Source organism: Sylvia atricapilla, chromosome 2, assembly GCF_009819655.1.
Source record: "Sylvia atricapilla isolate bSylAtr1 chromosome 2, bSylAtr1.pri, whole genome shotgun sequence".
Classification (NCBI taxonomy): Eukaryota; Metazoa; Chordata; class Aves; order Passeriformes; family Sylviidae; genus Sylvia; species Sylvia atricapilla.
The window spans coordinates 66,350,051-66,367,072 of record NC_089141.1 but is presented as its reverse complement, the minus strand read 5'-3'; the positions used below and the strand labels follow the sequence as shown (position 1 = coordinate 66,367,072).

The following is a 17,022-nucleotide window of genomic DNA, read 5'->3' as shown; positions in this document are numbered from 1 at the left end:
GTAAAAAAACTTGAAAAACCTTTCTCCTACCTAATATATCTTATTTAGTAAAGAGAAAACTTTTATGTAACTAGCAAAGTATTGATTTTTTAAAAGCTAAATAAATAAACATTTACACTGTTCTATGTTTTTTTAATCTATGAGAACAATCAAATTTGTCACTACAGGGATACTAAAATTATGAGTAATTATAAGAAAAGGAGAAGGTGGCAGATAGAGTTGATGAGGGTTACCTGCTTCTTCAGAGAATTTTTCAATTAGTATGGCAACTAAACCATGACAGGTTGCATAACTGTCTTAATTATAAGTCATGAAATTGCAGGCTGGTTAAGTAATCTTTTCTTTATTTAGACCATGTGTAATGGACATTTAATGAATGAATTAATTTAACAAATTCTTTTTCTAAAATTAGAGCAACCTATGCAGACACTCAAATTTAGGGTGCTTTGTATCAATTCATCTTAATGCCTTGTATTACAAGCCTTTGCATGTGCAGAACTTCTCGATTTGACTTTCTTTTTCTTCACATTGCTTACATGCTCTTAAATAGTTTTTCTTTGCATACCTCACACTCTCTTTCACTGACTTTAGAGCAGCAGTTGCATATAAAAGAATATTTGCATTAGCAACATATATGACTGTGGAACTAAAACTGCAAAGCAGTTTTTAATGTTTTATGCAGTTTAATGTTTTTTCAATTTGAGTAAATATCCAGTGAAATGTTGTAAGCTATATGCAAATAATTGCATTTCTGCAGGGAAGGAAGTCTTCTTCATGCACTTCTGCAACATCAGCTGTAGAGGAACCCTCCCAGGAAAGTGATACAGTGTTTGTATTATAAATAAATGTAAAATAGTAATCAGGGTTTATGCAAAAGAGTGTGTTACATTTCTAAATCTACTAAGAAGCAAAGTAAGACATACTTTGTTGAAGCCTCTGAATTTTCTGAAGTGGTTCTAGAGAAAAAAAAAGAGTAAACATTTCAGGAACCAAGTAGCAAAATGCTAGTATTGAAAAACTGCAAGATTTTGATCAATCAACAGCAATTACTTTTACTTTCCCTTCCTTTCAAGACAGTATTTTTTCTTTTTTTTTTTTTAATGTAGAATATATGTTTAACTCAAGTAGCATAATACTAAATTTTACACCATATTCTTTATGGCACTAAGACAATCATTTTACAATTAACATTCTCTAGTTAATCACTTTGATTAGTAGGGTTTTGTTTTCAGCACACAATCCACAACCATAAAACTTCAAATACAGTGAGCTCCTTATAGTCTTAGCTCCAACTGCAATTTCTTTTGAGTGTTCTGTGACATGTGTTCAATCAGCTGGAACTGAGGCAAAGAACTCTGGAAGTTTATATATCATCTTTAACTATAAAAGGCTAGAATTACATCTCAGAATTAGAAAAGTATATGAATAACCCTGACCAAGAAAACCCATATACCCATGATTGCTGGACTCCCTTCCTGAGGATAGCAGAGCAGTCAGCCATTCTCAAATGTGAAGAAAAGACATCGCTAACAGCTCTTTGCTCAGTCTTTAAGACTGATAGTGACCTTTAGAAACTGTGCTTATTAGCATCATGCATGACACTTTATTTCCTGTGCAAGTAATTCACAGGCAAGTAAAAGGCTTTCCTTTGATAACTATTTTTAGTTATTGTAATATTCACAATTTGAAATAGCTTTCGCATCTTCAAACCCCATTTAAAAGCTAAACCAAGAATCATTAAATAAATGCCCATCACTTTTTTTACCAGCTATGTGTGATGGCATCATTGTTAGAGGATGCAGGAAGGGTCATGAAAGCTTCAGAAAGAATCTGCCTGTTTTCAGTCTTCTCTGAACTGCAAGACTGGAGGAGTAACTGGATAATTAGCTGAGAATAATACAGGAATTCCAGCTTGCTATTGGAAGCTGGGTGGATGCCATATAGAGCATTATCCTATGCTTTCAACATTACCATGATCTTAGCAAGATACTGAAATGAAGCCAGATAAATTCTTCTCAGTTGGCACATTGAGAACATCTAGTAAGGAATGACTTCCAAGAAAATAAACTTTAACATCTATGGGCCATCTTTCTGCTGATTTGAGAGTGGCTTTGAATCTTGCCCAAACAGATAAAGGGTAGTAAACACAAAATAAGATTAAAAATAATTTCCACTCTTGGTTTTAAGTCTTCCAGTGCCAGACACTCCATAAAATCCCTGGGCAATCGTCTACCAAGGCTTATATCTAACATCACAGTGTATCCATTCATTTTTGTTTCATGTAACTTTCATCATTGCTGTGCATGAAACTCAGGCTGGAAGCTTCCCAGATTAAAACTACGGAAGCAGAAGGCCATGCTGCAGCAAATAGTGGACATAAGTAAAGAATATCATGAAGGTTTATTTATTAATCTTTAAACTGTCCATGTTCTGCTTTTAGATAAGAGCACAAGAAACATTCCCAGTTCTCCTTCTATTCTACCAGAAAACAACCAGAGTTTCAGAAATAAACATCAAACCTTCAACTGCAAGTAACTTTAGTCTGACTGTTTTTTCTTTGATACTTTGTTGACAGGAGACTTAGTAGATATTGAGGTTTTGTTCACATTGATAGCCAAAAGGGCTGGGGGTGAGCCCCTAAATATGAACCCAAATGGCACCAGCAGATCCTTGCCCTTATGGGCAGTCTCTCTACAGCACATTTGCCTTGAGGAGAATTAATTGGAATAGTCCAAAGTGAAATTGTAAAGAAAGAATTGCAAGAATGACAGAAAAATTTTGGGAGCACTCACATAGCCTCAAGCTGCTGGCACTGCATATACTCAGGCCCCAGTCAATGCTGGACATCAGGCTGCCAAGAGCCCAAACAAGTCCTTGTGCATGAGATGATTTCTCTTTGCATGACATCTTCTGCATCAAACTCAGTCCGTCAAAGAACTGCCCTGATTTCTTGCCATCTTTCTTGCTAATTTTCCAAACTTAGCTCTAGCCAAGAGTTAGGGAATAACCGGTGATCACGTACACCCACCGTTTGCTTTCCACTGTTTCTGTCGGAGTCTTGCTGCTCGAAACCGGGGGAGGCATCCAAGATTGCCTGTAAATTTTAATAAATAAATTTTTCAGTATTCATTTAATACTCTGGGCCTGAACAGCTGAGAATGTTAGAATAGAAGTGATGTAAAAATACCTGGAACTTTTCTTAAATTACAAGTATTTTCAAAGACTGCATGTTGATACTTTTTAGACCATATTTACAGAAAACTGAAAGGAATAGGAAATAATACAGTAATTTTATTTATTGGAAAAAATGTATTCTGTGGCTAAGTGGTCTTTTCTGCAATCTGACTGGTACAAATAAATGGACCATTCATGGAAAGAACAAACAGAAAAAAATGCACAAAGAATTTCAAGTATAACCAGAAACACAATCAGGCTATTAGAAGTTACATAAACAGCACAAGCACTTTCAGTTCCTTTTTGTTTGCTTTTTTTTTTTACCCTCAAAACTATCAATCCAACAATTGTTTGTGAGGTAAAAACAATTACACCAGAAGCAGTGCAATTCATTGATGGCCTTCCATATCTTCCAAGAGCCTGAAGAGAACTGGACTGAAAACCCTATAAACTTCCACCAAACAGGTTTGTTAATATAAATACGATGACTTTTTCATTTCTTCACTCATTATTCTACTGATCACATTTTTTTATGCATTAAATATGAAATAGAAAATCATGAATTAACAGAATTTGCAGCTGGGAAGGATGCAGAAAACTATGGCTATCGCTGGCAGTACATTTTAAATTTAAAAAGTATTTAGTTCTACACTCTGTTTTTATTTCTGCCTAGATAATGCTACCTGAAATCCAGATTTTAAAAGGTAGCTGTGTATCATTCAGGAAATCGTGTGATCCATATCCACTGCAAAAGCACAGGGTCAAGTTTGGCATCAGAGATTTCACAATTACAGTGAGCTACAATGCTTTAAAACTAGACACTGAATATGAGTTCACCAGCTGAGTTAGGGGCTGCAGCCAAGAGTTAGCATCCATTGTGCCATGTCCACCAGGCTCACCAAACTGGCTCTACATAGACAATACTTATAAACCCCGTGGAAAAAGACAGAGGATGTAAAAGTTTAATTCTTGAAGCTTGCTGAGCAGTTTAAGTGTGCTGGAGGAGGAAGGTGGTAATTTTTTAATGTAATTGTGATTCATTACAGAGGCTTAACACAGTGCTATATACCCTACAGCACCCAAGCAACGCTGGTAATGGATACCTCTTCTTCTTGATTGGAGAAGTGACTGCAGTGTTTGTAGATGCTGCATTAGGAGTCCAAGATTGTCTGTTAAGGAAATACACTTAATGAGTTAATCTTCAGAAAGAGTAAAATTTTAAATTATAATAAAAATATAAGAAACCATATTTGTGCTATCAGAATGATACAAATGTGTATGGTAAATGCAATAACTCTGTTTATATACCTCAAAGGACACAAGATGTGGGAGACCTTAAAGGGTTTTGTTGTTTAGACATCTCAATTTTTACATACCCAAAGTACATATCCAAAATAACTTCTGATTTCTTAAAATCTTGACTTTTGTACCTACACTTTAGTCTCCAAACACTATAATAATAATACCTTTCATTTTTTTACTTTAAATTTTGTTTCTTGTTCAATTAGAATGCTTTATGTTTATGATATGTTTGTAAAACTAACCTATATAAAATCCAAGCCTGTGATTTCTCATAAATTTTTTCAAAAAGTTATTGCCTTATCCTCTGCAATTCTTACTTATAGCAATTGTCAATTTATAATAATAGTAATTGAAGAATAGCGCTTTACAAATTATTTTGGTCTCTGGCAGGAAAGAATGTATGCAATTTAGGTCTCTCTTAAGTCCCATTCATAATTAATTGTTGGTTTGTTAAAAAACCCTCTCAAAAAACCCCCCACAAAATCCAATTTATATGATGCTTCATGTGTCATCATCACCATGATTTACAACATAGTGGTGCAAAATTATAATTTGAAAGTGTGACCTCAATTGAACTTTAAATGCCAGAGATACTGATTGACTCTTCAAAGTAGTATCTCAACTCTCCACAAGATGACTTTTAATTGCTGTGCTCTCCAGCAACTATATTCTGTGTAATTTATTACTGACATAACTCTACTGACATTGATGAAGGCACAAAGCAATGCATTTGTCCCTTTGCATCTACAAGTATGGAGCCTGAGGTCTTCTGACTTTCCTTTCTTAAATGAAAATTTCAATCAGGTAATAACTGTAAGTTTTTTAGAAAATAATTTTTCAATGTTGTGGAACTATATGCCATATAGAGTGGTCACCTCTGAATCATAGCAACTTTTTAAATAATGTATCAACAATGTTGTGCTAACTTATTTTAAATGAAAACTGTTTTAGTCAAAAGATTGGCCTTCTGACAAAAAAAAAAAGTTTCCAGTGGAAAAATCAGCTAGCTTATCAAAAGCTGTGTTGGTACTCAAGTTTTGGTACTCAAATTTTCCACTGGCAATGTACAACAGCATTCTCCACTGAAAACATTAAACAGAATTTTTTTCACTATCCTTCCTCAGAATTATGTATTGCATTTGGTAGATTTTATGCAGAGAAATCTAGAGTTCTAGAACATACCCACATTTTTAAAAATGCTCCTAATTCTTTTTTTTTTTTTTTTTTTTTTTTTAATTTAAAATACTGTAATTATTAAATAATCATTATGCTGAGTAAATTTGTAATCTGAGATGGCTTCCCTTTTAAACTTTGTGGAGAAATAGGCTTCTTTAAGCCTGTTCTTATTTTAATGACTTTTTTTTTTTTCTCCTCACCAACTATAAAAACAGTCTGTGATAATTTAGATACAGATGCCTACATTCCAGAGGTCAGGTAGCCTACACCAGGCAATATGCTATACATATAAATTCTCTGTGTAATCTTGGCATGTACATGAGTTTTAAAGTTTTGTTAATATATAACTCTTAGATGATAATGCATGATAAATTATAATACATAATACTTAGATGATAACGTTTCTGAAATTCATACCTGTCGTTTTGCTTATGGTTCAGATTTGGGGACTTATTCATTTTATCAGTATCACTTCCGGCTGGAATTCTGTCAGAAACACAGGAATTGTTTATAATAAACACTCTATTTAAAAAAAAAAAATCCATATTCAATAAAATTAAAAAATGGAGTATCATTTTGCCCTGTGTACTGATATCTCAGTATCACAAAAGGTAGAGAGTAGAAGCTGAAATGATATAAATTTTGTGCATTATTAACTGAAGACTCTAAGTAGCTCACTGAAGAAGAGTTTTCCAAGATTATGTTCAAACAATAACATTGTATTAAACCTCACTGCTGCTAACAATTTATTACAACTCCTTTGAATTTGATCAAAATACCAGAAAGAAAGCAATGTTCAGTCAAGCAGAATACATAGAACTATTGTCTTTCTCTCTGCCTCACCATTCCTAGAGAGATGCAACAGTCTTGTTTTATTTACAGATTTAATAAATCAATGTGATATGATTAATCTAGTGCAAAATCCCTGGCAAACCATGTTATTGACCTACACGAGTAACTTCTATCAAAGAAGTTGGATTCTTCATGCTTGAACTGATTTCATTAAGCCATGAAATTTACAACATGTGGAAGAAACAGTCACACGATTTTTCAAGCCTTGATGGATTCTAGAGTTGTTGCATAAAACCCTTCAAAATTTTCACAGAAAAAAACATGCAGCTATCATAGCTGCAGCAGACTAGGTTCTTATTTTATTCCACCTTACTTCCTATATATGGAATATTCTCTAGTAAGAACTGGGGGACTCCGAAAAGCTTAAATATAAAGTGATATATATTGAAATAGAGGACAAATACTAACTCGAGAGGGTTATCTTAAATATTTGATTAAATCAGCTGAAACACATCTTGAGCTACAATTTATATCTTTTTAGTTATTTACTCTCATCTATAAACTGAAGCTACAGATGCAAAATAATTAATCTAAGAACTATAACCTCATGTTTTGTGTAAAATATTGTGTATCCTGCCTTCAAGCAGCACAGAATGATACAGATGCTGTTGCATTTAATGAAAAGCCTTCCAGGGAGTTCTGGGACACACAGTGTGCACCTGTGTCTTCTGCAAATCTTAAATGCAATTTTGCAAAGAACGCCCTCCTGCTCAGGGCAGCTCGTCTGCCCAGCAGCTACAGTTGCTGGGAAGGTCACTAGAGGTCTCACTAACCCTGCTGGCGCTGCTGCGGATGCAAACCCGAGCGTTCCCTCTCACTCCCCACTAGCCAGCAAACCAGCGTTTCTTTCACATTTCATCGCCTATATTCAAAATTCCAGCACAATGTTTTACACAGTTTTGTATTTTCTCGTTTTAAAGCCTTAAAGGTTCGATCTGGGATCCTACTCCATTGCTGCCCAGTGTAGCAGAAGCTTACCAAAAAAAAAAAAAAAAAAAAAAAAAAAAAAAAAAAAAAAAAAAAAAAAAAAAAGAGGGAAAGACATGTATGCATTGTGTTAACTTCTCCCTGTATAACTTTTGAGCTTCTGATAAAGAATCAAAAAATATTCCCTGTTCATACCCAACAGACACCCCACCCCTGGTTCAATGGTCCATTTACACATGTAATGTTTGTCTGAACCAAGTTCAGGATCCTGTGGTGGTGACTCCTACAATTTATATATGCATTACATGAAAAATAAAGGTTCCTTTCCTTTCCTTTCCTTTCCTTTCCTTTCCTTTCCTTTCCTTTCCTTTCCTTTCCTTTCCTTTCCTTTCCTTCCTTTCCTTTCCTTTCCTTTCCTTTCCTTTCCTTTCCTTTCCTTTCCTTTTCCTTTCCTTTCCTTTCCTTTCCTTTCCTTTCCTTTCCTTTCCTTTCCTTTCCTTTCCTTTCCTTTCCTTTCCTTTCCTTTCCTTTCCTTTCCTTTCCTTTCCTTTCCTTTCCTTTCCTTTCCTTTCCTTTCCTTTCCTTTCCTTTCCTTTCCCTCCCCTCCCCTCCCTTCCTTCCTTTATTTCTTACTTTCTTTTTTGTTTTTCATTCTTCTTTCTTCCTTTCTTCCTTTTTCTTTTCTTTCTCTCTCTCTGTTTCTTTTTTTTTCCTTAATTCATTACCCAAACATTTATAGAGTATTCGAACTCATTCATACAGTGCAACAAACAGAAAATATTTTTTCATTACTCAGTTTCCCTATATTATTCTTTTCCAAGCTGAGGACTTTTTGTCTTTTGAGACATTTTTCATATGAGAGCTATTCCATCCTTTCTCTCATTCCTCTCTAATGTTTTTTTTTTTTTTTTTCTGGTTCTATTGTAGATTCTTCACATCAGTGAAATGATGCCGTGTTCAAGATGTGGAAAGCAGGTTCATACCACACACTGCAATGGTTTCTGGTTTGCTTTCTGATCCTTTCCTAGTAATTTCTATAATTCCAAAGTATTCAATTATTAATAAAGCAAACAATGAAAGCATGTAATTTGTTCTGTTTTATCTATCCAGATCTAATTTGCTATAGGTGCAGTCAGAATTTAGTGTTTCTGGAAGCTATTCTGTACTTAGGATCATCTAGTGCATGGAAAAATAGCACTGTAATTTTCATCTCTACCATACTTTTAAGGTTTCTCCCATCTTTTTCCAAATAGTTAGTTCCTAATAATACTTCTGCTTCCTCTGGGAAGGATATTGTCCACTTGGTACAATTCTTATTTATACCTAAAATCCTTTCTTGGTATACTTTGTTATCAGTTGCATATTAAGAACCCTTTATGTTAGATATTTGTGTGTATGAAGGGGCAAAGATAGTCAGCTTACAACCTGAAATAATTCAGATACTTAAATATGTCAGCATAAACCAAAAAGGTTTAGAGTACAAAAGAACAGTGCTCCTCAGTGACCCTGTAGAAACTGGATTTGTCCTGTTACTTATAAATTAGCAATCAGGGCTAATTTGAGCCATGAAAATCAAGCTTTAAGAATTCTTTTGACGTGAATGGCCATCTAAATAAGTGCAACATAGGTGATATATGCTACTTCAATTTCCAAAAATCTTTATAGAAATTTAAGTATTTTTAAGTAAACTGACCTCCCATGGGTAATAGAGGAAAAAAACTGCTCAAAATGTAAGAAACAAAGGTTTAAAATAAATGGCAAGTTTCCAGAATGGAAGGAGGTATTTGTACAAAACCTGTATTCTTCCATATATTCATGAATTTTCTAGAAAAAATGAGAGTGGGATGATGTTGCTTGCCAGTGTCATTACTCCATGGTAGTCAAAACAAATGGCGACTGGCAAAGGTTTTCAGATGTCATCTGCTAACATGTCAGATTTCTAAAATGGCAGATGACATTCACTTTTCTTGGATGCAAAGTAATGCCTGCCAAGAGAAACAATTGATCTCTGAACCAGCAATTACCACTCAGAAAAGAATCTTGGAATTATATAGATAATGTAAAAATTCAAACTCAATTCTTGGCAGCACTCAAAAGAGCAAACCCAATGTTAAGAAGTACAAGGGGAGGGAATTGCAAACGAAATGGAAATCATTGGTTTTATTCCTCTGTGTATATACAAGGTGTGCACCCATCTTAAATATCTATATGGAGATTTGGATTCCCAGATCAAAATACCTAATATGGAGATAGAAAAGATACAAAGAAGAGCAACAGGTAAATTGAAGTTATGGAATGGCTTCCTCATGATGAGTGAACCAATACAGCAGGATTCACTGGGCTGTAGAAGAATAGGCAGGGTGATGACACTGCACAGGTCTCTAGCCTATTCTTTTTCAAACTCCTGTGGAGAAGGTAAATTTGATGTAACAATTCTGCATTGTTCCTTACAAAAGAAGTAAGGATCATGAAATAAAATAACACAGTGCTAAAACCCAAGCAAATAAAGTGCACTTTTCCCACAGTGTGCATTTAAGTGCTGGTTCTCATAGCCTCAGCATGTTCTGGATACCAGATGTTAATGGTGGCTGGATTTTGAAGATGCAACACAGAAAGATCCTGCAAACACAAGCATGGTCACGTTTTAACCCAGCAGAGGTCAAGGCTGAACAGAACATTCAAATTAAGTACCTGTAGGACAAGCATGACTCATACTGGTACTGATCATAGTATCTGCAAAGACCTATGGGTTTAGCCATGTTGTGTTTAGCTGTTGGAGGTATGACTCTGGTTTAGAGTTTGAAATGGAGAAAATTGGGGAGGAGTGGTTATCAGCTGTGGAAAGATACTTACATTTATGAGGACAAGAATACATGGAAACAGGTAAAAAAAAAAAAAAAAAGAAGATACCAAAAGTATCAAAAGAACCTTTTCTCAAATCACATTTTCATTTGTCTCATTGAAAATTTGTGGAAAAATCATTCAGTCTTTTAGTTAGATGCTTAATAAATAAGAAAACTTTTAAAAAGCACTGACTTAATTCATACTTTCATTTTTAGGACCTCTCACAGGTATGACAATCACAACATACATTCAGAACAAAAGCCTTACCTGTCCAATGTGGTATCAGACCTATATCGTCCAAGCACAGCTTTCTGATCTTCCTTTCTATTTGTGCTACTGCTGTAAAAAAATTTAGAAGTGCCACTTTGGTCACTAATTTTATTAGACAATTCATCATTAATAAAAAAGTATCTATGTCTCAGATTAAGGCATCATACAGGGGTTTAGACCATCCAGGTGTCAACAGATGTCACCCTGGTCCCACTTTAGTGATCAATTATTGACACTGGAGTCAGATTTACAGTGAAAAATATGTATACACTAAAACTGAACAAAGCAAGTTCTTTGCTTTGTTCATGATATAGTAAAAGTCTACTCGGTTTTCTCTGGTGATATAATCAGAAAGTTGTTCAGATACTCTACCATACCTGTGTAGGCTATCTTGGGATTTGTATTGGTTAAGCACAGCCCTTCCGTAGTTTTCATCAGCACTTCAAGCAAAAGAAGAACAATGAGTATTAAAAATAGATAACTTTTTCTTGGCAAAAGATTTCTGTCATCAATTAGATTTCACAACTGTCCACTACCACTGTAGTTCTGCATCAGCTGCAGAACTCTTCAGTGGAAGACTCCAGACATTTTGGAGTACGAATTATCTCTTCCTACAAGCTGTTCATGGACCAGATAATGATACACATGATCCCAAGGCATTGTTTCTGCTGTAATTTAAGTCCTAGTTTACACTAGAGTAAATTTAAACTGAATCTGATTTAGGGTCCTTAAAAGAACTTGCCAAGCTATATAATCCTCTTCCTTATAAAAAGATCATCGTCTTGCAACTTAGACATGTGAAAGGTACGTGGCATACTGAACTAAATATAGAAGAAATGCATTTAATATCTTTCTTACCTTTCCTCCTCAGGTCTCTTCTTTATCCAGCTGTTATCTTGCAAAAGGGTCCGTCGTTTATTAATGTCATGAGTAGCCTGTTGTCTGCTTTTAATTGCAACAGAGGGGCTCTTCTTATCTGAAAATGCAGAGAAACCTGTCTTGAAAATGAACATGTAGAAAAACTTTGGAAACCTAAAGTACTATTACACAAGCTGAAATAGGTAGAAGTTTAATACAGATTGAATTTTCAGTTATCACACCTGTTTAACCCAAATTGCTCCTTGAAAAGTTTGTAGCTTCACCTTGAAGGGCCTACAGAAGCCCAACTTAGCAAACTAAATTCAGTTTCATCCTTAATACGAAACTGCTTCACCTGTTTCTAATGTAAACACATTTCACAAATCTGATAAAGGAATTATGAAATTTGCATACCACAGTAATCCCAGGAAAGTCAAACTAATGAATCCTGTTTCCTGGGGTGTTGTCTGTGGGTTTTGTATTTAAAGATGCCTGACAGGTTACAAATTTTGAACAAAGGCTAATCTTGAGGTGACCACGTGGCCCTCCAACTACACCTAGCTCAAAATATGTGGATTTTCATGTTTCTCAAAGAGTCAGACTCCCTCTGAAGCTTTTTCCTCAAAGGCTGAATGAACAGAGTTTCTTTTCTAGTCAGTTATTTAGTTTTACTGAACTTGAATTAAAGCAATACCTTTACATCAAATTTAACTAAAATTGCTGTATGGTTTCAAAGGTTATTGGGAGAGAAAAACTATCATGCTGAACAAACATGGAAGCCTTACTTACTTTTGAAAACAATCCAAAACATCTTTGTCCAGCAAGGCTGGTATTTAGTATATTGGAGTGTATTGGGAAAGTAACAGTATGATATTCATTTGATTTGGGAGAATATGGATTCTTCCCTGTATTAGAAAGCTGATGTTTATCTCCTTCGGTTTTTTTATGAGGATTTTGGCCCTTTTTGCAAACAAAAATATGCAACAACTATTGTTCAGTATTCTCAGTCCACCTAAGTTTCATATCATCAGCCTGTTTGAGGTAAGAGGAAATACTGATGTGATACTCTAACATGACCTATTGAAATGAAACAACAGAAGTTGAGAACAAATAGAAATTCCATTTTTTTATATAGCAATATAATTGCTATATTTCCCCCAAATATTTCCAGAGAACAGAAGGTGAAATATAAAATATACAAAATCTTTGTTAATACAACCAATTAATTTTTAAAAAATTATGAAAAATACAGAGAATCTTGTGTTTTCCTCTGAAGACCCTCATGGCTTTCTCCATTAATTCCTCACTCTCTGAACATTCATGCAAAAGGATTTTCAAATTTCAGGAGACATCACTATCTGGTGTTCAGTAATTAGACTGAAAATATTGTGTGTAGAAAGAACATGCTCCAGAGAAAACACACGGAGTCAGTAATATGTCATTTGTCAGAGCTGTGTTTTGGCATTGTGCTTTTATTTATAAGAAAGTGTACTCCTTGCATTTAATACAAGGACTTTACCTGTAGTGATAACATTAAAAAGTGACAAATAGCTATAGTGAGTGTAAGACCAAATTGTAATAAAGCGCTGAAACATTTATCTTAAGTGACAATGGCCAAGAGTGAATTTAAAAGTATATAAAATACAGATAAAAAAACATAAAAAGAATAAAAGGAGAATTGTAAAAAGAGAAAAAAAATCAGCCTAAAAATGTACATATGTCTGTAATTCAAATTGTGCCTGTTTCAGTTCCCTATAGATATGTCCATACTGCTAAATGGAAGAGAAGGAATGAAAGTTTTGGACTCATCTCTGGTGCTGCCTAGTTGCAAATGTTCTCTGGTTCTGTGTTGCACTTGCTCTTTCCAAGACTGAGGTACTAGAGAAGTGGTAGATGTTTTAGAAGCCATGGCTGTGATAGCACGGGTGTATGCTTCTGCCTCTTGGCCTTGATACCCAGGTCTGGGTTTCTTCTTTTTAAGCAGCATAGACCCAGCCATTTGACAAATGACCAGGGACAGGAAAAATGCTGCTTGTAAGAGTGAGTTGACAACCACAGTAGATTAACAAAAATTAATCTATCCTCACTGCATGAATTCCACATCAGTCTGTTCACTGCCTATTGAGCTAGTTTTTCTCTTAAAAATATTTATTAAAATCTGACTTTAAATACTTAAAAAAAAAAATGAAGGCATCCCAGGCTTGCCTGTATAGCTCCAGTGGGTGTCAAAAATCACTTGGATTTCTCAGAAATCATGGCTTTTTAAATTGCTAGGTGCAAAGAATGTTTAATGAAACCTTGTACAAAGGTGATAGGCAAGGAATAGATAATGTTTTCTTGTCAAGAAACACTTGACAAGTGTTTAGCAGATTAGCAAGCAATCTGGTAATGCCTGAGGCCCTAGGCTAGAAGAACAGTATTCCGTTTCTGGCTTAATGAATTTTCTCCCAAGCTTCAGCAAAAAAATTAAACACAGATCTGATACAACGGATTAGGTCACACAAGCACAGGCAGATGCAGCTCATACTTTCTCTATTTGACAATAAAAATTTATGTCCTCAGTACAGTAGAGCCAAGCAGCTCCCTGCTGTGGCTACATGAGTTTTGGTGCACTTAAGCCTGGCACATCCCACCTGAACCAGGTCCTCATTCACCTCAAAACTTTTCAGTCTCTGGAAATATTTTTGAGGTTCAGGGAAATGGAAAATTTCATCTGAAATAACCAGTTTGCCTCTGGTTATTTCTCCGCACAGGAAGCAAATTCTAGCCCTCCTCGAGTTTTATTCCTCCTGAGGAGTGAACAGTCCCATCAGACAATGATTAAACAGCTTTTTTCCCCCCTTTCCCCCATTCTGCTTTTCCTCACTATCTCCTCGCTATCCCTGCCAAGTCAAAGAGGCGGCGCTGAGACCAGCGGACCTTCGCAAGGGCCTTGCTCCTGCGGGTTTCCCGCGACAGCCACACCGCCTCGCTCCGCGCCTGCCCGCTCCCCTGCTCGTCCGCACTCCGCTGGGATGTTCCGGCCTGAATCCCTGCCGGCCGCACTCTGTGCACAGCGCCAACACTTGGGCATCTGCGGCAGGTGACAATGCCCCTAATCCCCTCCTGCCCGGGGGCAGCTGCGGACGGCCCGGACAGGAGAGGCCTCGGCCTGCGAGGGCCCCGGCAGCAGGCGACCGGGGACACTGGGCTTACCGCTTTGATTCGGAGGCTGTTTTCGTATGCTGAAAGCTGACATTTGTTCTGTGGGACCGCTCTGGCCTTCTGCGGGAATCTAAAAGGAAACACGACAAAAAAAAAAAAAAAAAAAAAAAAAAAAAAAAAAAAAAAAAAAAAAAAAAAAAAAAAAAAAAAAAAAAAAAAAGTGAGTGTTGACAGCCAGATTAGGAATCAGCCCCAAAGACAGGTCAAGTTTGTTGTCCACTTCGATCAGCTCCTTGCACAAGGCTGGAATGCCTTAGGGCCGGCCACAGCCCTCCTCAGGGTGAGCCGGGCGCTTTCCCGGCCTGGTGACTGCTACATGCCGTGCCCCCGGCTGTCACTGTGCCCCTGCCCCGCTGGGAGCTCCTTCTCCCAGGACACTTGGGGCGGTGAGGGCAGGACGCCGTGCTGAAGAACGGGCTGAGGTGAGGTTTGGTGGGAAGATGGTGTCATTCCCCGGCACAGCGCCTGGAGCACAGGTGAGCTCATCCACCCTGCTAAAGCGGGTCTCACACTCTGCCCAGCGGCAAGGCAGACGGCCAGGACAGACAGCGCTTCTGCTGCTCTGCAGCAGTTTTCCAGTCACTGACTTCTTCCCTTACTTTGAATCAAGTTAAAAGCCTCCAAGACTGATGAGTAAAAAAAAAAAAAAAAAATTATCTGGGAATTGAGCCACTCAAAAGATTTCATGTTTTGCTTTGAAACTGGATTGTGAATACCAGCTTTCCTAAAGAAAACATTAAGCAGAACATAACAACATTTTGATGATAGAAAATTCCCTCTTAAGTTAAAAAAGCCCAAATGCTAACAACTGACTTAAGAGTTTGGGCAAAACTGACTCTCTTTAGCAAATGGATTCCTTTTTGTAAGGCAGCATTTTCCAAGAAAACAATATTGTACTGGAAAGCTCACAACCAGCTCCTCTGTCAGGCTGCTAAAATTTACAGAAGCAACAGAAAACAATTTCTGTGACAGAAGCAGTCCTTAAAAATCAAACATTCCTGGTTCTCTGGATGACAGAGGTATCCTTTTTATTCTTTTGGTAAAATGTATTGCTCACACACCCAAAATAGAGTGGAGACACCAAGTCCTGTGGCTCTTTCTTTACTGACAGAAGGTGAAGATTTTGGATTCTGGCAAAAGCTTAAGAATAATGCTTACACTGACAGTAAAACATTGTGGGTGCCACAAGAGATTTCACTTAGAAAAGGTATTTCTTTTCTATGCTTTTGCTGCCCAACAACTACTAAAAAAGTTTATGATTTAAAAAAAAAAAAAAAAAAAAAAAACAAAACAAACCACCAAACAGACCAAAAAACCCCAAACCAAACACAGAAACAATCCCAACTGCCCCCTCAAAAAGAAACAAAAAAAGCCTCCCAAAAATTATTCCAACATAAACAAACCAAGCAAACAAGCAAAAAGAAGCATTAAACAACTAGAGATCTTTTTAGAAAGTCTGCATGTATCTTAACCAGTTGTGAAATTCCAAATATTTCTTAGAGTTTAAAATCCTGGCATTTTGAAAGGCTCCTTCCCATATTCCTTCTCTTTCACCTTAGTTGTTGGTATCAAGCATTGGCACAGTGTGTGTAGAAAACATGTGACTGCTGGATCTGGTTCCCACACAATAAAAATATGCTCAAGGCTATGGTGAGCCTTATTTATTTTGCAATAGGTTATAAAATACCTTTAAAAATATTTATATAAAGTTTTAAGCATTTGTGAACTGAATTTTCTAGAAATTGTTCAGGTAGGTTATCAAGCAATCAGTTCTTTAACATAAATTTTTCTGTATTTCACTGTAAGTTTTCCTGAACTATCCCAGGATGACAGAGAGGTCTCTGATTTACCTTTTCAGCTTAGGTACAGCTGGAGATCTGATGTAGTCAGTCCCAGGATAATAAAAAGTTTGATATTTCAATATATTTTCAAACAATGAGAACTGGCACTTTTTCATCTCAAGAAGTAGTAGTGTGTATATAAGGATTTTGGATTTATTTTCTATTAAGTACTTTTAAAGCCATCTGCCAGGGGAAATGAATCATAAAACTTTGAAAAAGGAGACTTCTTTTGTGAAAATTAAACCAAATTAAAAGCTACTATAAAGAGGTTTACAACTACCCTTGTATCTATGAGAGTCCAGTGTGTTTCTTTCATCCTCCAATGTTTAATTAAAACTCATCTTATGGTTTTACTCATATTAATTTCTTAATGTTTTTAAGGAAAAACAATATTTCTGTTACACATATGTACAGCATCCAGAATAAACTGCTTCATAGTCTCCCAACCCAAAAGCAGTATGCATAAATTAATTTAAGAAAGAGGTACACTCCCTTTTACAGTCAGCACTGAAAATGTGCCAAGTATTCTGAAATTTTTAACCCAGGCATTTTATTCCTACAGAATACTGCCATT

At 36.2% G+C, this 17,022-nt stretch overlaps 1 protein-coding gene across 1 annotated transcript in view; it reads right to left on the bottom strand.

Annotated features, from left to right (window-relative positions):
- Positions 1-14,673, bottom strand: part of LOC136357825 (sciellin-like) — a 28,568-nt gene extending 13,895 nt beyond the window's left edge. The window contains exons 1-8 of the mRNA XM_066313425.1: positions 14,599-14,673; positions 11,404-11,521; positions 10,923-10,985; positions 10,543-10,614; positions 6,070-6,138; positions 4,278-4,343; positions 3,029-3,094; positions 924-956 (exon numbers count right to left, since the gene is read on the bottom strand). Coding sequence (XP_066169522.1) covers positions 924-956; positions 3,029-3,094; positions 4,278-4,343; positions 6,070-6,138; positions 10,543-10,614; positions 10,923-10,985; positions 11,404-11,521; positions 14,599-14,641 — 530 coding nt within the window. The 5' untranslated portion in view covers positions 14,642-14,673. The remainder of the gene's footprint in view (positions 1-923; positions 957-3,028; positions 3,095-4,277; positions 4,344-6,069; positions 6,139-10,542; positions 10,615-10,922; positions 10,986-11,403; positions 11,522-14,598) is intronic.
- Positions 14,674-17,022: the final 2,349 nt, after the last annotated feature.